This window comes from Chelonia mydas, chromosome 17, assembly GCF_015237465.2.
Source record: "Chelonia mydas isolate rCheMyd1 chromosome 17, rCheMyd1.pri.v2, whole genome shotgun sequence".
Classification (NCBI taxonomy): domain Eukaryota; kingdom Metazoa; phylum Chordata; order Testudines; family Cheloniidae; genus Chelonia; species Chelonia mydas.
Window position 1 is genome coordinate 16,454,168 of NC_051257.2, and position 21,259 is coordinate 16,475,426.

Here is a 21,259-nt window from a genome sequence, read left to right on the forward strand (position 1 = left end):
GGTGGAAAATAGGACCCAGGAGTCCCGGCTCCCAGCCCCCCCCGCGGTGGAAAATAGGACCCAGGAGTCCCGGCTCCCAGTCCCCCCCGCGGTGGAAAATAGGACCCAGGAGTCCCGGCTCCCAGCCCCCCCCGCGGTGGAAAATAGGACCCAGGAGTCCCGGCTCCCAGCCCCCCCCGCGGTGGAAATAGGACCCACGAGAGCTCCCCCCGCGGTGGAAAACAGGACCCAGGAGTCCCGGCTCCCAGCCCCCCGCGGTGGAAAACAGGACCCAGGAGTCCCAGCCCCCCCGCGGTGGAAATAGGACCCACGAGAGCTCCCCCCGCGGTGGAAAACAGGACCCAGGAGTCCCGGCTCCCCAGCCCCCCCGCGGTGGAAAACAGGACCCAGGAATCCCAGCCCCGCCGCGGTGGAAATAGGACCCAGGAGTCCCGGCTCCCCAGCCCGTGCTCTGTCCCTCAGGTCCCCCCATGGAGGTATCCAGGAGCCCCCATGCCGGGGGGGGGGGGGGTGAACACGGAGCCGCCTCTAGGCTGCCATGGAGACCCGGGCAGGAGGCCGCGCAGCCCCGGCCGGGCGCCGCCTCTTTTCAGGCGGGCCCTGGCTCCGCGGCCCGGCGGTGACAGTGCGAGGGGGCGGCGCTACGACGGGCGGGCGGGAGCGGCGGGCCGGCATGGACGCGGAGATGGCGGAGGCTGAGCGGCCTGGGCCGCGAGCCGGGGAGCAGCGGGGAGCGGCCGAGGCCCCTGGCGCCTCCGGCAGCGCCCACTATGAGCTGCCCTGGTGAGAGCCGGGCCGGGGCTAGTGCGGGGGGGCCGGGGCTGTAGGGCGGGCCTGGCCTGGCGCTGTGTGTGTTGGGGGGGATCTAGGGGGTTGGGGGGGGAGAGCTGGGGTCTCCTGGCAGCTGGGGCCCCTTGGGGAACGGGGGGATCCCCTGCCCCCCTCCCCAGCTGCAGTAAGGAGGGAGGGAGATGCCAGCTATTGATGGGGGGGGGTTCCCCGGGGGATCCCCTTAGCTGGGGGTGCAGCCCCATCAAGCTCGATATCCTGTAACACTTCCTGAGGGCCCATCACCCTCGAGTGCTCTGGGGGCGTCCCGCCGCCTGCAGAACCTCCCTGACGTGCAGCTGGCTCTGGGGTGGGGAGAGGCAGCTAACCCCAGCATTGCTGCACAGCGAGCGGATGCAGCGTCGGCAGGACGTCCGTGCACTTTAAGGACAGGATCGTGGGCTTGTTAATGTTCGTGCAGAGTAAAGGGGAGCTTGGTTCCTAGAGTCTGGACCTGAAGCCCCACAGTGCATGGAACTGAAGCCTGAAAGAGCAGCATCCTTGGAGTAATGAGCTGGCCGCTATGCAAACACCAGTGCCTGCTATTAGCGAGCGCTAGCTAAAATTGTTAGTGGCTGTTGGTCCACTTCACTAGCAGATGTAATAGCTCTGCACCTGTGGCTTCCATGGGAACATACATTTTGCTCTCTTATCTCTGGTTTGTGTAGCCAATATCAGCTGTAACTGATGCTTCTGAGAAAAGGATGCTAGGCACAGTTATAAAAGGCCCATAGCCAGATGTGCAACAGCATAGATAGGGTGGATGATTCCTTTTTGCCCTCACAAGTACTCTTCAGACATGGTCATTGATTATTCTTGTAATTTGCATAGCTGCACAAGTTATTAAGGTCATAAAATGATCAAGTCCCAAGCTGTCCTGTAGCTTACCATGTAGAAGTCCATGTCTGGTGCTACCGTTTGAGAGTTCAGTTTTGTTGTCACATGTGATTTGCTGATGGACCTGGTATCTCTAAAGCAGTCACATAACTGCAAGGTTTTACGTACATGGCCATAAACTGTTGCCGTGAAACAAGTGTATTATTCCTTGGATATTATTCCTGGTCAAATTCCAACTTGCATAATTACGTTATTTTCCTATACCTAAAATGTTGTACAGCAAACAGTTGTTGCATTCCATCCTAGAAAGTGGATAAAGGAATCTGTTTATCCTTTGCATATCATTTAAAAGGACATCATCCACTCAAAATCAAGTCAGTTTGATAAATAATTAAAAGTTTCAGGTACTACACCTGCCCATATGTCCCTTTGCAGTTTTTAAATGGTTCTGTTTTGTGAAAAAACAAACAAACATCCAAATAGCACAACAGACAGCAGTGTGATCTAGTGGGTAGGTCACTGAATTGGGTGACCTGAACAAGTCACTTAATCTCGCTGCCTGTGTTCCCCTCCTGCCTTGCCTATTTACATTTTAAACTCTCTGGGGCAGGCACTGTCTCTTACTGGGTGTTAGTACAGGGCCCAAAACACAATGGGACCCTGAACTCAGTGAGGCCTCTAAGTACTATTGTAAGACAGATCATGACAATAAAGAGGGTAAACTGAAACTGACAGCGTGCTGTCATATGCACAAAGTAAACAAACTGAAAAATAAGAATCTCTAATGTTTTCCTACTCTAACAATCGTAGGTGCTATACTTGTGGCAGTAATGATTTTTTTTAAATACTTAGTGTGAGGGCATTGGGATTTGTTTGTTCTAAGATGATGGTGCTCTTCTAAGTATGCAGGTGCTTTGGAATCCTTGGGCGGAGGAGTGCCATATAAGTGTAGGCCATTAAACTGTGCTGTCATTCTGCATGACTGTAGAACCAAAATGATTTCCCCGATATTTATCCTGAGTTCTGTTAGCACAGTATGGTGTCTTGCTGTGGTATAAACTAGGCAAAATGAGGACATGCTCAGATGGCCCTGATCCTACAAATGGCTATGCAGGGCCTGTGCAGAGTCCCATTGACTTCGGCGGGGCTCTTTGCGGGTGCAGCAGTCTGCCCAAATGCAATCATTTGTGGGATCAGGGCACAAGTAAGTATGAAAATGGGTGTGGGGAAACAACAATTAGATTGTTACTCGGCATAGGATTACAGGTCACATTGCATTGGTATATAATGTTTATTTAGAATCCAGCATTTTTTAATTATCTGAAGGGTGTAAACCCTAATCCTGCAATTGATAGTGTTCAGTGCAGCAGTTCAGCATTATGCTATCAGTTGCAGGGTTGGGGAGGCCTAAGTGTCATGTATGCAAATCAGTGTACAGCAGTTAAATAAATTTCTCATCATCCTTCTTTGTCCTTTACAAAAAATCAATCAGATTATAATGATGAAATAAACAGTCATTTGGTAAGATAACTTACTGTGAAGGAATACAGTCACAGGATCAGCATCTCCTCCCTTTGCATTTAGCAGCATCAAAAGCTTATCAAATGGCTGTGTTCTAATATATTGACATATTTAAAATATTTATTGAATGTTTGCTCTTAACCACGTGAGCAATTTGCATGTAATTTTCCTTTGAAAATGTCAGAAATCCTCCTTAAGAAATTTAGACATTGACTTCAAACATTTCCAATTATTTTATACTAATTGAATCTGTTTTGATTAGTGTAAAACATGAGCTAAATTAGCTATGTCTAATGTTTTGGGATTTATTTTTAAATAGGGTTGAAAAATACAGACCTATGAAGCTATCTGAAATAGTTGGGAATGAAGACACTGTGAGCAGACTGGAGGTGTGTACTTGGCTTGTTATAACAAAAACAAATTGTTGTCCTGTATTTATTTTGTATGTATTGTTTTACCATACAATTCTGCTTAGAAACCCCAATTCAGGAAAACATTTAAATCAAGTTTAAATCCCTCTATTCAGGAAAGCACTTAAACAGATGTTTTTGCCTTCAGTGGGATTTAAGCCTGTACTTAAGAGTAAAGCATGTGCTCAAGTGTTGTCCTCTTCAGTAAGGATGCTTTCCTGAATCAAGGTCTAAGTTTATTCATTTAAACTTACTATCAATTTGTCCAGTTTTGGGGTGGTTCAGAAAATTAAATTAGTGCCCAGCATGCTAATTAAGCATGTTAATTGTAATCATCACTAAACATAGTTTGAATTACAACTAATTTTATGTTGTATCTTCCTACAGATATATTTTTGTTTTTCTAGAGTCTTAAGTTAGGTGAAAAATATTTTCATTGTAGTCATCCTAGCAAACCAGTTTGTAACAGAAACGTTTACTAATGTTGTGGTCGTACAAAGTTATATTCAGTTTTGTATACATAAATATATTCAACTTCTTTAAATTGCACTATTTTATGATGTGTGTGTACTTGCAATTTGGAATGACCATTTTAACAGCCTCCTTGGGGGTTACTCTACAAGGAAGTATTTAATGGTTAGAATGTGGGACTGGTAGTCAGTATTCCAGAGTTCAATTCCCAGATTTGCTAGTGACTTATCACAATGTTGTTGTTGTTGTTTTTTTAATGGATGGAAGGAAAATGCAAGGATACTAAAAACCTCAGGTTAGATGAACCGTTTTAAGTACGACAGGACTCTGCACACACAAAGGATTCATATAAATGATCAAGTAAGGAAACCTGAAGTAAGGCACCTGAAGAAGAGCTCTGTGAAGCTCAAAAGTTTGTATCTTCCACAAACAGAAGATATTGAAAGATATTGCCTTACTTACTGTCTCTCTCAAGTAAGAAATATGAAAATGATAAGGTGGGGTAAAAATTAAAGTAAGAGGGGAGGAAGTGAATGAGGAGTTTTTCATTCCAGTTATGAAAAATGGTAGTATGTAGGAATTACTCTCCAAGTTTTTCTAGCCAAGTAATCACTCATTCTTTTCCTAGGTTTTTGCAAGGGAGGGAAATGTACCAAATATTATAATTGCTGTAAGTATTTTTGTGTTGCACTATATTTCTGCTTGCTGTATTTTTGTTCTCTATTGGTGGTGTCAGTTCAGGATGGTAAACAGGCTCTCTCTAGATTTGCACTGGTCCATGAGTCTGTTGGTAAGGGAGATCTTAATTGTACAGCCAAAGATCAGTATTTTTGTTTGATCTGTAATTGTCCCAGATACACCCCCTCATGCTCCAGGGAATAAACCTGTTGGGGGGTTAGGTTTTGTCCCATAATTCCAGGGTTTCTTGCACTCTTCTCTGAAGCATCTGTTTGAAGCAGGATATTAGATTACATGGACTCCTCATATGAGTCTGTATAGGAATTCCTATGTTTCTGTTAGTGCTAACAGAACACAGTAGCTAGACAGTGCAACTCACTTTAATGGTATAATACTTAAAACTCATTGTATTCAAAGGGTCCTCCAGGAACTGGTAAAACAACCAGTATCTTATGTTTGGCTCGTGCACTGCTTGGTCCTGCATTAAAGGATGCTGTTCTGGAGCTGAATGCTTCAAATGACAGGTGTGTATGAGAACTCCGTAACTAAGCTTCAAATTAAGGAAGAAATGCAACAAACTTCAAATGTTTTTACTTGAAATCTACTATGATTGTTAGATTAATGATAGTAAGGTTTCCAATATTTGCTTCTCAGTCTCTTCCTGCCTCCCTCCCTCCACAAAAGACTTAGGTGATCTTCGATGTTTTAAGGTCTCTTGTAGACATTATCCACTTCCTGTTTTGGGAACTTCATAAATATTAATAGAATGGAATTGTTAAACATATGCAGATTATTAGGAGCTATGTAATCTGTAATTTCTGTCCATAACTTCTCAAATTTATCCTAAAGAGCTCTCCTGCTTCTGTTGTGTTTGTAAAGTTCCCATTAACATTTAAAGGAAAATAATTTTATTTAGTTAGTTGACAGAGGAAAGATTATTTGAGTTTAGGTATATAGGTGGTAGGAACCTCAAATACTAAAGATTGCTTTGTGGTGAAAGCTTATGGGCAGGAGAACTGGGTTATGTTCCTGATTTTGCTAGAGACTTCCTTTTTGATCTTAAGTAAGTCACTTAATTTCTCCCTATGTCATTGCCCTGGTTCACAAGGGTGTTTTAAGGCTTGCTTTGTGCATAAGGGCTTGCCGCACCACTGATTACTTTCAGGCTCTAAGTGGTTTGAGAACCTATGCTGGAAGAGTGCATGTATTGTTCTGTCTTTATTGTTAACTTCAGTTACTGAGTAACTGTAGAACACTAAATTTTGTAACTCGAAACTGAACATTGAAGGATAATAAAATGTTTGCTCTTATTTTCCCCAAAACTATTTACTAGATACAGTTCCCCTCAAATGTAAATAGCGTCCATTTTGTGTTAATGGAATGTAATTTGTTGCACTTCTTTCTTTAAATTGATGTGAAATACAAACTGGTCTGAGTGATCACTGAATGAATAAGATTATTGTTTCAGGGGCATCGATGTTGTGAGAAACAAAATCAAAATGTTTGCTCAGCAGAAGGTCACACTTTCCAAAGGTCGGCATAAGATAATCATCCTGGATGAAGCAGACAGGTACACTGTGTTTCTTTTGATCACAAATAACCCCTCAGAAGTGTTCTGCCTCCATGTTCTGCATAACTTGCATAAAATGTAAGGCTTCTATTATAAACCAATTTCAAGTTTAAGGTATTTTGCTAGCCTCTCAGAAGTAATTTAGTTGTGAATAGATCTCCATTTAACAGCACTCTTATCAGACGCTCTTCCAACAGAGGCTGCTGCATTTCAGAGATGTTTAGTATCTGAGAGAAGCACTTTAGGATTTGATGGGATGTAAAATAGTATCCAATTTACAGGCTATTTCTAAGCTCTCATTTGAAAAAGGGGTGGCTGATATAGCATACATCATCCTATAGTAGATAATTCTATTTTAGCTTTACTGGATGAAAAGATTACTACATGTGCATCTACACCTAGAGATCATTCTTTCAAATGTGGATGGTTTGGTTTTAATTGGGTAATTTGTATAGAATATTCAGAGATGGTATGTATTGTGTGGTGACTTGTAAGTTTCTGGATAAAGCTACTTAGCTTCCTAGTTGCCTCGCCAGAAGATCAAATAATTCACCAGGCAGTAGCTAATATAAATAGAAACTCTGAAGGCGGTATAAACATTTATTAGACTGCAGCTGGATGTTAGATAGTGAAGGGCAAAAGCCAACCTAACTTTTTTTTTTTCTCCAGCATGACAGATGGAGCACAGCAAGCATTGCGAAGAACCATGGAAATTTATTCCAAAACAACTCGCTTTGCACTTGCATGCAATGCCTCAGATAAAATCATAGGTAAAAGAAAGCTGCTAGTCTCTGTATGCACCTTTATTACACATCTTCCATGTTTACAGTTAGCTTCCTGCCGCTGTTACAGTATGTGATGGTAGGGCTCCAAGATTGGAGCTCCCAAAGTCTCCTAGGTAAAGCTGTAGAGTAAACTTTCTTTAATCATCTGCCTTTGCTTGTACTTTCTTTGTAGAAGACTTTGGAGTTTGAGGCAAATCTTGGTAAGTTCAGTACAGCCAAACTTTTCAAGTTTAAATAAAGGTGGCCTGATTTTCATAGATGGGTGAGCATCTGCCTGCACACCAGAAGGTGTAGGTGCTCATCGCCCCCCTTGAAAAATCTAGCTGCCTACAAGCACCCATATTCACAAAAATAAGCACCTTCCACTGGAGTAAACTCTCTGACCAGCTATTCTCATAGTTAAGGAGGAGAAAACTTAGCACAGACACGTACAAACTATATCAGAAGTTAGATGATCTAAGTAAAATGTTTTATCCCATTGTTCGGCTTCCTCTAAATATACTTAAAGTTGCAAGGTTATGTTAACTACTGTTGCATGGTGGACCATACAAGGTGCTGTCAAATTGTTCTGTTCATAGGAGCAGGTAAAAGTCTAGATTGATAAAATAAGGGTGTTTTTTATTTTGGACACTGTCACAGGGTTCACTCGCTGTTAGGGCACCTCCTCCTGACTGCTCTGGAGGTTAACTCCTCCCAGTCTAATGCCCCTTTCTGCTGCTTGTTCACACACCCTACCACCTCTCTCTCCATGACTTGGCCCTTCAGCCAAGTTGTGTAGTCCTCCCTTTCTGGGGTATCAAAGTCCCACTGGATAACTGTCCTTGGCAGTCTTCAGCTCCACTGCCTGGTCTGTGCCACTTCCCCAGTGGCTGGTAGGGAACCCAGGCCTGCCCACTACTCCAGGTTCCAGCCCAGGGATCCTACAACCAGCAGCCAACATCTGCACAGTCCCAAACCTGGCTACTGTTTCGCTGGGCTGCGCCTACTTTCCCTCTATCAGCCTCTTTTTCCACTCTCCTCTGGGAACATACTTCCTTCAGGGCTTCTATTCTCCTCCTGGTTTCCTCCTTTCCCTCTCAACAGCTAGAGAGTGACTGCTCTATGCTGCAGCCCATCTCTGCTGCCAGCTTCCTGCCTTTTTCATAGCCTCACCTGTTCCTTCTCAGCTGAGCTTTATTTCCAACCGGGGGGGGGGGGGGGGGGGTTTGCTTATCTAGCCTAATTCCCCTCAGGTGTACCCTATCCAGTTAATTGGCCCCCTTCTCTGCCTCATTAACCCTTTTAAGGCTGGTATGGGGTGAACACCCAATCACAGTTACATTTCAGAACCAAATTTGGCCTTCATATTAGCTTGCCGGAGACCTGGCCTTTGGTCTCAGTTGAAGAGCTTATGGCAGAATGTAAGGGTACTACACTGCACAAAAACTCTGCAGCATCAAGTCTCAGCATCAAGCTCAACGGACGTGGGCTCATGCTATGGGGCCAAAAACAGCATCTATACTGCTAAATATACCTGTGGCAGGTGGGGGTGCAGTCAGACATGCCAAACCTGCGAAAAAAATGCAGAAATTGGGCTTGTTTTCGGCTTAATTGGCTTGTGAGTTGCTTGTTGGCTAGTTTTTGGGTTACAGCTTGTTGCTTTTTTTTGATGGGCTCCTGGCAAGGGAGGGCAAGCAGGAGCAAGGGGAGGAGAGTCAGGGGTGCACAGCTGGCCCACCACAGTCTCAGACTGCACGCCAGGGAGATCTAGTCACATAGAGTGTTGTGGCTCTTAGGGCTTGGCTTGTTTTGACCTTCTTTTGAAATGGGATTAGCTTAATTTTTAGCTTATTGCAAAAGTCGGGGTGCTTATTTACCACGTGAAAGTTAGCAACTGTGTGTGCAGTATACGTCCACTACACACCACCATAAGTAGTGTGCATTGTAAACATGCCCTCAGAGTGGACTTTGACAGTGAAACTATTCCATATAAAAGGAAATCAGATTAAAGGGTGATGCAGAAATTTCACAGATGCCTTCTCCCAAGCTGAAAAAAGTAATCTTGGATGGATACTTAAGAAGAGAACAAGATGTGTGTGTCTCTCTCTCTCGCTCCAGAGCCAATCCAGTCCCGCTGTGCAGTGCTGCGCTACACCAAGCTGACAGATGCTCAGATCCTTGCCAGGTTAATGAAGATTGTTGAGAGAGAGAATGTACAATACACAGATGATGGACTGGAAGCTATTATCTTCACAGCACAAGGAGATATGAGACAGGTATTAAAACAAACCCAGCAAAAGAAAGGCCTTCTTACTGAAGTACAAAGCCTGGGGTTGTGGCCTTACAGGCTTTAAGTTGTGGGAAGTAAAGGGGAGATTACATGATCTGCAGTATTCCAGTAACTAAACTGTATGGTTTTGCTGAATTCTGAAATGTCTAGTCACTAGACCCTGCATCAACGGAAACTGAATGCTGACCTGTAGCTGGAGGAAGTAAAATCTTCACAGCTCTTAGAGTTTGTGCTATTAATTCGTGGGAATGCTTGATATGGCAGCAGTTCCGGAAAAGTCTCTGGTTGAGTCTGAGGAGGGGAGCCAGAGGTAGAGCTTTTCAGATAGTAACAGAAACGTTAATTTTACTCTTTACAGGCACTAAACAACTTGCAGTCCACCTGTTCTGGATTTGGCTTTATTAACAGTGAGAATGTGTTTAAGGTTAGTAAAAGTTCTTATAGCAAGATGTGATTGCTCAGTATTTGCACTGTTATGGGAACATACATAAACACGTTTTCTTCCTAGTTTTCAGTATCTGGCATCGTTCCCACACTAAAAATACTTGAAGTCTGTCAGCTCAACTATATCAGACATTGTTTAGGACATGTAAAAGTTTGACATTGCTTTGTCAGTTCCCAAGCAGTATTATGTCTTGAACAAGATTGCTACGTTAAACATAAGAGATGCATGTCCCTTATGAAAAGACTGACACAAAGTAAGAGGTTTTCCCTTTAATGCTGGAGAAAGAATGCATCTGAATGTAAACTGATACAGCTGAGACCCATTGTCTGTATAGCAAATAATGAATCATAATAGGACTGCTGTGAAATTCAGTGATAGTAACTGTTAATGCCTAGTATGTTGGGTGCTTTGTACTCAGTGATATAAAGTCTGACTTAATGTTGGGCGAGTAATTACGTTACCAGCTAAGTTAGTCACTTAAAAATAAAATGTGTGGTGAATAGCCTGTATTATAGGGCTCTCTCAGATATAGCATTTAAACTATCAACTATATAGAAGACTATTAAAATTATTCAGGGTATTTGGGTGCAGGAGGGAATATGTGCATTGATGTTTCATAAAATTCTAATTTCTCTTTTGTATAGGTGTGTGATGAGCCACACCCTCTGCTAGTGAAGGAAATGATACAGCACTGTGTGAATGCAAATATTGATGAAGCATACAAGGTATGTATTTTTGTCTTTTCAGACACTTTCTCAACAGAATGCTTGCTTTTCAAAAGATTTTAGTTTACCTTACTTTCCATCCAAAACAAAAGTAAAACTATACAAATGCAGATAAATTCATGAATATAAACCTTTTTCACGTAAGGAATCTTAATACGTAGAAATCCCGATAGCATGTCTATTTCTACACTGAAGCATCTTTGTGATCGACTGGATCTAAATGTCTGAATACAAGTGACACCACATTAAGTGACACACTTTGTAATTCACACGCACACAGCTCCACTTCTCAAAAATTTAGTAGGCAAGACAAGATAAGGTCTAGTATCACTACCTGTATTTTCAAAGAACATACTACAGAGCCGTTACTGGTGTATTTTGATAAATGGAAAAAATCTGTTGCCAAGATAAACAAAATACATCTTAAGCACTATCCTTGCTTTCAGTCTTCACTTGCAACTCATTCATAATTATGTGAATTATTTACTGGAGAGGATGAATGAGGTTCTGATACTTTACTCTAAACAGGCCCTTCTGGCATCCACATGAGGTTCTCCCCCACCTCCCAACTCTTTGGTGCCATTTTTAATTTATACCTCTCTGCTGTTGTCAGACAGTCATGGTGTTTCCACTTGCAAAGGAAAACTTGTGTTCATTATAGAATCCCACCAATACTACTTCGTAATATGGCTGGTGGAAAAAGGTTTTGGTCTAAATAACATGTCTGTTCTCTGCTGGCCTCTGAAACAGCTCAATCCCAAACCTGGATTATTCTAATGGCACCATGAAGGGTACCAAGGAACTTGAGAGATTTTAATATAGACTGTTTACCTTATGGTGGCAGATGTAGCTACTGTGTAACACTACTGGATATAAATATTAGGGCAGTAGCAGCACCAGGAACAAATGTCTGCGCTCAGATCACTGAACAGGAAACTTGTAGTTGTTCTGGTAAAAGATGCTAAACACAGCAATAAAATATCAATTTATTAGTTTATAAATTGGAGACCATCGATCCTGGCTCCATAAATTTGCAGCTTGCCTCAGATGTAATTATGTCTAAGGTGAAAAAAAGTAACGACCAAAACAAGTACGAACGGAGTGTCACTTTGGCACAAAACTTCTTGCTAGCACAGGATGGAGATTAAACCTGTTGCTGTAACATTAAAGAACTATATGCAGTTTCACCATGTGGGCAATGATTCATATACAAAAATGAGTACAAACTTGATCCACGTAACTTAATTTTCCTGGGGGGAAAAAAGTTAACATTTATTTTCTCCTGCACAGATTCTTGCCCACTTGTGGCGGCTTGGGTACTCACCAGAAGATATAGTTGGCAATATCTTCAGAGTGTGTAAAACCTTCCAGATGCCGGAGTATCTGAAATTGGAGTTCATCAAGGTTAGTGCTAGCCTCATTATCACATTCGTCTTTAAAAAAAACAAAAAATGATTCCTATTAAAGGGGCAGCCTCAGTTTGTTCTCCAAGAATTGCTAGTTCTTAGTACAAAAGGTATCTAAACCTCTCACTGCGTTTCCCCTCCCATAAACTTGTCATAAGAACGGTGAGAGTTTATTTACACTTTAACAATAAACTCCCATGCAAGCTCAAGGTGCCATATCATTTAACATTTAGACTTAGTCATAATATAATCCTATTCAGATAATGAACAAACTCAGCTGGCCACTAAATCAAAGCTTCAAATAACCATTTCAGCCCTTGGCCCTGGAACGTACGTTCTTATTTCCCCTAAAACTCTGTCAAATAAATGGCTTTTGTAGCATGGCCAGATGGTCATCAAGTCTGAGTTATTTCAGTAACTTACTAAAGGTTAAATGGCATTGAGTTCTAATTTGACATGTGATAATCATTGTATGTATTGGAATCAGACCCCTTAGGGTTAAATCCTGCCCTCAGATACAGGCATAGTGCTTCCTTGAAGGAAAACGGGAGAGATATGCTTGCACCACAGAGCAGTATTTGACCTGATCTATCAGAAAGTTGTTGTATTACCCTAACGTAGCTGGCTTCAAGAAGAAATCAGCCCTACGCTTGTTGACAATTTAATTTTTCCTTCAGCTCAGGTAGCTTGAGGGCAGCATCTTTGGAGCGGACGGGCAAGCTCTATTCCATATGGTGTATATGTAATTCATTAATGTCTGGGGACTCTGTACAGTGTGTGCTATCACAGGACCAAGTAGACAAGGCAAACTACTCTTGCTGCTGGGGGAAAAAGTACAAGTCAGTCTTCCACGAAAACTGCCTCGCTTTGCTGTAGAAATGTAGACAAAGCAACAGAAAAAGCTGAGGTTTGACACCTAATATTTGTATTGCCAGGAAATTGGATATACTCACATGAAGATAGCAGAAGGGGTGAATTCTCTCTTGCAGATGGCTGGACTGCTTGCCAGGCTCTGTCAGAAGACGGCTGCTCCTGCAGAAAGTTAAATGGAGTATTTTACTGGACTGCAATTACAGCCTTGATTCTGGAAGTATGAGGTTACAGTGTTTAAGGCCAGCAGCTATCTGCATACTAGAACCTTGTGTATATAGTAAATTCTGAATTCAGTGAACTTATTCTCTGTTCTTGCTGAACCTGAAAATGAAAGCCAGCATTTGTTTTTAAATTACTTTGTACTTTTTTTTAGGCCAAATAAACTTAAAATCCACTGAGAACGGTTGTGTCTGTGGTGTAAAAGTGGTGGGGTAGGACTGGATAGTACAGATGATTAGCAATAGAATTAAAACCCCTTGTCCTGGTCTGCCTTTTGAAATCGTTCATGGCTGTACTGACCAGAAGTTAACAGCCCATGGCTGTTCAGTGACCTGTGAAATGAAATGGTGTCAATCTCATTCCTAGTGGACAGATGTATCCATCAAACAACCGATCGTGACTGGAGATCTCAATGAAGCCAAGGATGAAATGGGCTGTGGAAAATGACCTACCCTTTTGCACACAGGTGATTTCACTAGGTTCGTGTTGAGGTGTATTGAGCAGGATCTAAGCTATACCTGTGCTGTGAATAACAGGGAAACCATCCAGTAGGCACCTTTAATACAACTAACAAAATGTGTGGTATAATAAAGCGCAGATGTAGTCGATGTGACACCTTCCCTTGGATACTGCCTTTGGAACCTTTGAAAATGGAAGTACTGTGTCAGTATTGAAGTGTGTGCCCATCTCAAATAGATGCTGGTGCATTCTAGATTTAGGCATCAATTCTTGCTGGCCTGGGTTAACTTAACAATCATGAGAAATGAAGAATGCCTGATCTTTTGCCTGTAGGATTAATTCATCTAAAAGCTAAGGCATCTATTCTTCCCTTCCATGTTCAGATTCAGAAATAATGAGCAAGCAGTTCAAATAAAGTATCAGAGGGGAAGCCGTCTTAGTCTGTATCCACAAAAACGGTGGCACCTTAAAGACTAACACGTTTATTTGGGCGGACTCCTCATAGTTCAAATAAAGTTGTTCCTCTCATAAGCAGTAACTATAAAATACAAAGGGAATATAAATATGGAGTGAAGATTTTACCCACCTCTCCAGGAAGTCTAAGAGAAGGCTTCTGGAAACGGAGCCATGTTAAAATACCCCAAGTTCATAATTTACAGGAATTATGGATACACAGAAGGAAGACAAATTAATTGTTGATGCTGCTGGCGATTACCTGGTCATGCTTCTGTAGGCGGGGAAAATGTCTTGCCTGATTCAGCTGCATTATGTACATCCCTGCTCACTGAAGAGATATGAGAGTTGAGTGAATTACTGTATACACAAATCTCATTGGCTGTAGGGATTTCAGTTTAGGAAAGATTTGTAATTTTTTCAGATGTAAAAAAGTAGAAGTAGTTAAGGCAGTTTGGCAGAATGATGTGACAAGTTCCTCTTCTGAAAGGGTAGTTCTAGGCCGTGGAATGGAGAGGGAAGCTGTGAATGAGGCCTTTGCATCCAAAGTACAGGTACACTTGGTCTAGGTCCTGATTGGTAATGCAAATGAAGACAGCACTATAAGCACGTAAGAGAGAGTCAAAGTATTTTATTTAATTAACACAGTATTTCACAAAGTCTCTATCAAACTGCGTACATCATCACGGACACTTCTGATTCTCAATGTATATAGCAACTCCTTAGTACAATTATAAACTATGCATTTATTAAATACTATAAAATCCAGGTTGGGACCCTAATCTGCTGCATGCTCTACACACGCAGTCTTGGCCCCAAAGAGTTTACCAATCTGAATAGAGTAGGCAGCCAAGCAAGATATGAAAGGCACTGAACCACTTCCTGAATCCTTCCCCTTTTTCCATGTATTCCAGACAACCTGTTCTGCCCTTAATGACCCTCATTTTCATAGCATTTACTACAGGCCCAGTCAGAAGCAAGGGGAACGAACTACAATTGCAGACTAGTCAGGTGTTCAAGGGCTTCCACGGGCACAGTGGCCAAGGCCCTATAGGGTTGGTCTTTGCCCCCATTGTATCCTCCACTGGGATCTCCTAGCTGAACATTTTCCCTATTCCCATAGAGGAGAGAAGAGCAGCTTTTGGTGACGTCTAGAATCTAGGGTGACTCCCTCTTCTGTAGCAGCTGCTGCCTGTTCTCCTCCTCCCACCATCAGCAGCTTCCAGCAGAACCCCCCAGGATTGAATGAAGGTGTGGTCGTAGATGTATTCAGCTTTGCGCTACGCCCCGTCTCCCTGGGTTGTTGCTGGAACACACAGGCTGGATGCTACTCCCATTCACTGGCAGCCAACGTTGTGCATACCCTGAATTCCCTGTACGCCTATAAATTAAAGATTTCTGAAAAGGCAACCAATCTGTCATTGTAGATACTTTTATTTCTGTACACAGGTGACAAAGGAAATGTTAGTAATGGGTGGGTGGGTGTGTTTTAAAAGCTACACTGTAGAATTCCAATCACTTCAATATAATTTATTGTAAAATTTACTGGATATGTTCCAGCACACTGTGACCCTTGAAGGAAAGGTGCCCTTTTTATTTTAAAGTGCTTCACAAAACTAAGAAAGGGTTTACCTTGCTTTACAAAGGACCACCAGAAGGTGGGGATTTGCCTGCATTTTCACACTGGCAGATTGGGGAATAGAATCTGTATCTTCTCCTTTAATCACTCTCCTACCCCATTTATCTTACACACTTTGAACTCCTGTTTGGGCAACAAATATTGTCCATAAATGCTCCAAGAAATATTAATTGGTTTATTCACCTCTCCCTGCTGAGCACAGAGTACAATAAATCCTGTATTGCCCTGGCCTAACATCTGTTGAAATCCTGGAACTTATTCAGAGTTCTGTTACTTGATTAACTGTATCCCAGGCAACTTGTATTACCACTAAACTTTAAGCATTTGAACGTCTTCCTCCAGGTATTACATCAGAATCTTAAACCGACACATCAACACAATTGCACTTCTCCCCTACAACTGAGACCAACATTTTCAAAACTGAATTGTAATTTTGGGACACCTTTATAGAGTCAACACTTCTGAAAATGAGGCAGTTTTGAGAGGTATCATATTGGACATTCATCATGACCGGTCACATAACATTTTGCATGGTCTGTCAAGTAACACAATATTTCTATAACAAAGGTTAGAACTTTTCTGTTCAGTCACTTTGGATGAAATTCACCTTTCAACAAAAGAGCCAGGACATGGTCTATGCAGTGCATAAATCTTCAGATTAGGGCTTTAATGGTTTATTAGGCTTTAGGTTGTTCTTCAAAGGTAAATTGCACCCTTAGTCTATTGTCTGTGTCCCTTATTTGTGTGGGCCCTTTGAACAGCAGAGAAAAAAAGAAAGTGTGATTCTAGATACCAACTGGTAGGAAACTTGAGTAGGTGTAAAACCGACGCTGTTTAACTCCAGTTCTGAAACTAACTAGGTGTACCCCTTTTAAGAGGTTAAGGACGTTCTAGATAGTTCTCTTTCCTACATGGACTACATTAAAGGCCCTGTCTTGCTGCTCTTTGCAGACTTCAGGAATACACCCATTAGTGGGAGCTGCAATTAAGTTTTCCCCCAATCACTAATTACAAAATGCTTGGTTGGCCTCCTAGTTTCAGACACAAGAGTAACAGGCACCTTGTTGCTGTGATTAAGGTGTCTCAAATACAAATGAAATGTCAAATCCACATCTGTAAAGAGGCTTAAATTCAACCTTAACTCTCACTGTGCATAGACTGATTAGATCAAATAGACTCCTCCACTCCGAGCACAATTTCATAAGTGAAGTACTTTGTAGTAGGAAAGGTTTCACGTCCATACCTTCCACTGCATAGCTGACTCGTACTGCCCTTATTCAAGGTTCTTTCTAATCACTGGTAACAAAAGGGAGGAAATTGCTTGTGTGACCCTTTTCCCTGCTAGTTAGAGAGTACCTGTTCATGCCAGAGCATAAAAGCTTGGTGAACCAGTTTCTAGCAATAAGTAGGACTGGCAGGAGACAGTCGCTCCAACGCATAACTTGCTGTTCTAAAAACTCCCTTACTAGGCATTTACCTAACAGTTCTCACTGTACCGTGGGTGAAGTTTACCCCTATGCAGCAGGCCAGCATGTACACCACTTCAGACTAAAGTAGTGCGTGAGCTTTTCCTTGATTTCCTGCACAGAGGTGCATTTCACTCTCAACGAGCATGTGCTGTAATGCTGCTGGGTAAAACGCTATGCTCCTGAACATTCTAGTGGTCAGAACTAAAGCATGGTTCAAATGCGAGGTCGGAGTTCTAGCAATTCTGAAAAGCAGGTGCAATTCCTGAGGCTGGCAATGCGGTAAAGATGAGCTCAGGGCCCTGTTACCTGTCTCAACTCCTATGGATGGCTGTAAAATAAATTCCAAAAGCACAAGAAAGATACTATCTGACAGCACTCTGAATATGATCTGTAGCTGCAGTGATCTTGTTTGTAGTAGCCTTCGGCCCTTCACCATTTGTGAGCACTTCAGTGTATTACTTAGCTATACAGAACTACTCCTATTCTAAAAACTTGGCATCTGGCTGGAAGGTTCGATCCCTCTGTTGGAAGCAGTGTCTGTCCAAGAGCTTTGCTACACTGGGAACTAAACAAGAAATATAATTCATCCGCTTTAATGCCTCCTTACACGAGTCAGCTTGGCAAGTTAAACTGTCAATTGCGTTGCTGCTCAGTGGTTTAAAGATTCATTTCACGCTTGACAGCAGAAAACATTGGTGAGCAGGCAAGCCATCGCTCCCTTGAATGGATGTGGAGGAAACTCTGACAGAATAACAAAACCTTGGCATTTCCTCTCGGTAACTAGGGGACTTCTATAAAGATCCATCAAGCAGCTGAAATTCACTTGTCGGGAGGGAGGGGGGTGGGCTTTCTCCATATGCTTTTTCCAGTTATTTTTGTGGGACTTCTGGATCCAGTGCATTTACTTTCAGCAGTGTGCATCCATGTCCTTTAAGTTAGTTAACGACTTTTGGCAGGGTTTGGAGAACAGGTGATTCCATTACACTCGTGAAGCCAAGGACCCCTTTCCACTGTGTGTGTGTGTAGCAGTCTTCAAAATAATACAAGCTTCTGCGACTTTGTGACAGTTTTTCTTTCAGATTGTAGGGAAGGTACCTTGAAATAAAAGAAAGACAGTGAGTTCACTGCTTCTTTTCCCCCATACCATTATTGACTTTCTGCTTGCGTTTTATTTTCAGTGCTAGGGTTTTCTCCCTGGGCTGCTATCATTCAGGTAGATTTTTGTATGAGCTGGATAATGTAAAGATTTAAAATTCGTGGGGAGTGTGTGTTGCCTAATTGTTATAACTGATGAATCTCTGAACAGTTCCAAAAATATATGGATGCCAGGAGTCCAGATAATTTAAGAATCCATCATTCCTGCAAAATCCATCTAACTAAGGGAAAGTCTATACTAGAAACTCTTGTCAGCATAGGTATATTGGCAAGGGGGGTGATTTTGTTTTGAAATTACATTGCTGTGCCAGATGTGGTTGCAGATCTAAAGGCAAAAAAGTTCTTTTGGCAGGGTAGCTTATTTTGTTTGCAGAACCAGTATGAGCTGTCCTGGCAAAAGCAGCCTTTTGCAGTATAGCTGTGTATACCCAAGGTGGGTTTACTGGTATAGCTATACTGGGAAAACTTTTGTAATGTAGATTAGGTGTTTGTATGGCCCCTCCCATAGTCATTTACAAAAGGGGGTCTTTACCTTTTTCCTTCTGTTTGGCAGACCCCCTGAAGCCTGCTTGGGGCCCCCCCAGTGGGCCCCAGACCCTTTCTTGAGAACCACTGATTTATAACATTCAGTGTTGTTTACTATTTCTTTGTGGTAGCACTGATGATGTGTTAAGTGCTTACCTGAGATTCACGAGGGGACTTCCACAGAGATTTTTTTTCAGTTACAGTGCTTTACAGAGATCTAATTAATCCTTGCCTCATCCGGTGAGGTACCTTCCATTTTACAAAGAGAAACTGAGGCATCAGACTGACTGGTCAGAGCAAGGACTGGAACTTGCTCAGTCCCATAATAAACCCACTAGACTAATCCTCTCTAATATGAAAATTGAATCCCCTCCTCTTTGAAATTCCATTGGTAGGGGGGTTAAATGGAGAATAGCTTACAAATGTTATCAAGTAGCCTTTTTCTCTGCTTTCATGTAGATCTGATTTCCCCCTACATTTGTCCAAAACAGTGCCTTGCAATTCAGTAAAACTTTCACACACATCAAAAAGAAAAACTTCAGTTAATTTCCCCTAACACAAATTTCCCATGCCCCTTTCTGAACTAATTCACTTTTATAATAATCACTAATGGAAAACTGTCATTTTGCTTCTGTTAAAGCAAAGAGCGACACCTAGCTGTGAAATGCTGCTAAGACGTGGACAGTGAGCATCTTTAAAGGTAAACTTTAAACTGTTCCTCTCCCACAACTATGCACTTTAACTTCTAGCAGACTCCTTGTACCACTCAGTTATAGTCTTACGGGGACTATACCGTCATACAAGGGCTACTTGCTTTGGAAATTTAGGACAAATATCAGATCATTAACGTTGCCACAGCCATGACTTGGTTTGTGGCATCAACCAGATAATTTTATAGGCACTAGATATTTGCTAGCTGATCCAAAAATGTTAATTCCTATAACAGGGGCAATCAGCACTTGTCATGCTGTTACTCCGATTATGGATACATCAATACATGCAACATCATCCCCGCTTTCTTAGAGTCTGCCAATACAGAGATTTGCTCCTTCCAAGTTTGCTTTTAACATAGGCTAACGCCACCTTGCTGTAGAATCAAGTTTGAGTGCAAATCATTATCTAAGAACTGATATGCCCCAACCTCTTGGTTTACAAAAAATGCATCAAACATTTTATCTATTTTTACCTTTAGTTCGGCATGGCTGCAACATCTGAGTTAACGTAATCTGGATAATCATCTGGGCTTTCTAAATGTAGAGAGTTGTTATTGGGAATTGAAAGCATTGATCAATAAATGCATTGATTTACAGACATCTTTATACACCCTGCCAACCTCTTTAAGCCTTGATGTTGATATCAGCTTGTGTATTCCTTACCAGCCATTTTTCTGTATGTGCCAAGAAATACCAGATTCCAGCATCAAGGCTCCTTGCAAAATCTTCAAGACTGTACGTAACAACAGTTTGCAAGTGTTCCTTCAGTAGATTTTTAGAATAGATCATAACAGATCCACAGAGACATTACAATCTACTGGATTTATTAACAGGGCACACACACAAAAACAAGAAACGGTTTGCTTAGAGCATCCCCAAATCAGATACGAGAAGTTCCTAAATACACTCAACACCGCATCTCACAACCAAAGCTATCCCTATGTGCCTCATGGGAAGCTACATATCCAATTGAACCTCTGTTTTAAAAAATTAACCTAACCAAGGCTTTTATGCTGACATAATTACTGCTGGCCCATCAGGGAGCTTCATAGTCCAGGGACATAAAATACAAAGATACTGTTGCTTGTTCGTTTCCTGGTCTTAGGGCTCCAAAAGCAAGGCAGAGTTTGCAGCATGGAAAGTTAAAAACTCAGAAGGTTTGAAATAAGAGAAGAGACAGTCTTCTGTAAGGGCCTGCTGGGGGATCTCAGTCAAATTTTAGGCCTTCCAACTCTGTCTGTGCTCCCTTAAATATCAGAAAGGCAAGAGTCACATAAAGATTCCAAGCTAGTACTCAAAATCATTGCGAAGATATGCAACAATGTGCAATTAGTTTTTAAAATGTTTCTATTATCATGACTGTACAGGAAAAGTACAAGGAAAATCTCTCGAGGCAGGGGTCATGTCTTCATCTGCAGCTCGCAGAATGGGACCCCATTGAGGTGCTACCGTAAAAATATTAAACAACAGTAGTTTCAGAACATACCTGACATATTTGATTGTTGCCATATCTTTATAGATGCACTATTCTCATAGTCCTCCACATCATCTGTGAGCAAGAAAAGTGTGCACAGAGCAATGGAAGCAAGTGGACTAAGAATGTGGAACCGTTCTTTGAAATGTCTCAATTCCACCCTCTAAAAATGTAACCATTTGGACAAGGCTGAGTTCCCAGTCACACCTGTGGGCTTGTGCATTTTAATGTGGAGCAACTCCACTCCCATGTCTGGTCATCACCATCTCATCTACTTCCCAGTTTAGCGCGTGTTTTGTTTTGTTTTTCTTCCCAGGCATAGGTTAGACCTGCCT

At 42.1% G+C, this 21,259-nt stretch overlaps 2 protein-coding genes across 5 annotated transcripts in view; one reads left to right on the plus strand and one right to left on the minus strand.

The window, feature by feature from the left end:
- Positions 1-523: 523 nt before the first annotated feature.
- RFC2 (replication factor C subunit 2) lies at positions 524-13,219 on the plus strand. The gene is made up of 11 exons (XM_037880690.2): positions 524-783; positions 3,506-3,575; positions 4,696-4,737; positions 5,163-5,269; positions 6,214-6,315; positions 6,985-7,085; positions 9,198-9,355; positions 9,728-9,793; positions 10,459-10,539; positions 11,830-11,943; positions 12,881-13,219. Exons 1-11 carry the CDS (start codon positions 539-541, stop codon positions 12,989-12,991), a joined length of 1,197 nt encoding a protein of 398 aa, XP_037736618.2. The 5' UTR covers positions 524-538; the 3' UTR covers positions 12,992-13,219.
- A 1,341-nt stretch (positions 13,220-14,560) lies between these two features.
- LAT2 (linker for activation of T cells family member 2) overlaps positions 14,561-21,259 on the minus strand; it is a 45,386-nt gene continuing 38,687 nt past the window's right edge. For all 4 annotated transcript variants that reach the window (XM_037880181.2, XM_043531368.1, XM_043531367.1 and 1 more), the window contains 3 exons: positions 20,937-20,999; positions 19,924-19,984; positions 14,561-18,152 (listed from right to left, as the gene is read on the minus strand). In XM_037880181.2, the coding sequence (XP_037736109.1) occupies positions 19,926-19,984; positions 20,937-20,999 (122 nt within the window). In that variant the 3' untranslated portion in view covers positions 14,561-18,152; positions 19,924-19,925. The remainder of the gene's footprint in view (positions 18,153-19,923; positions 19,985-20,936; positions 21,000-21,259) is intronic.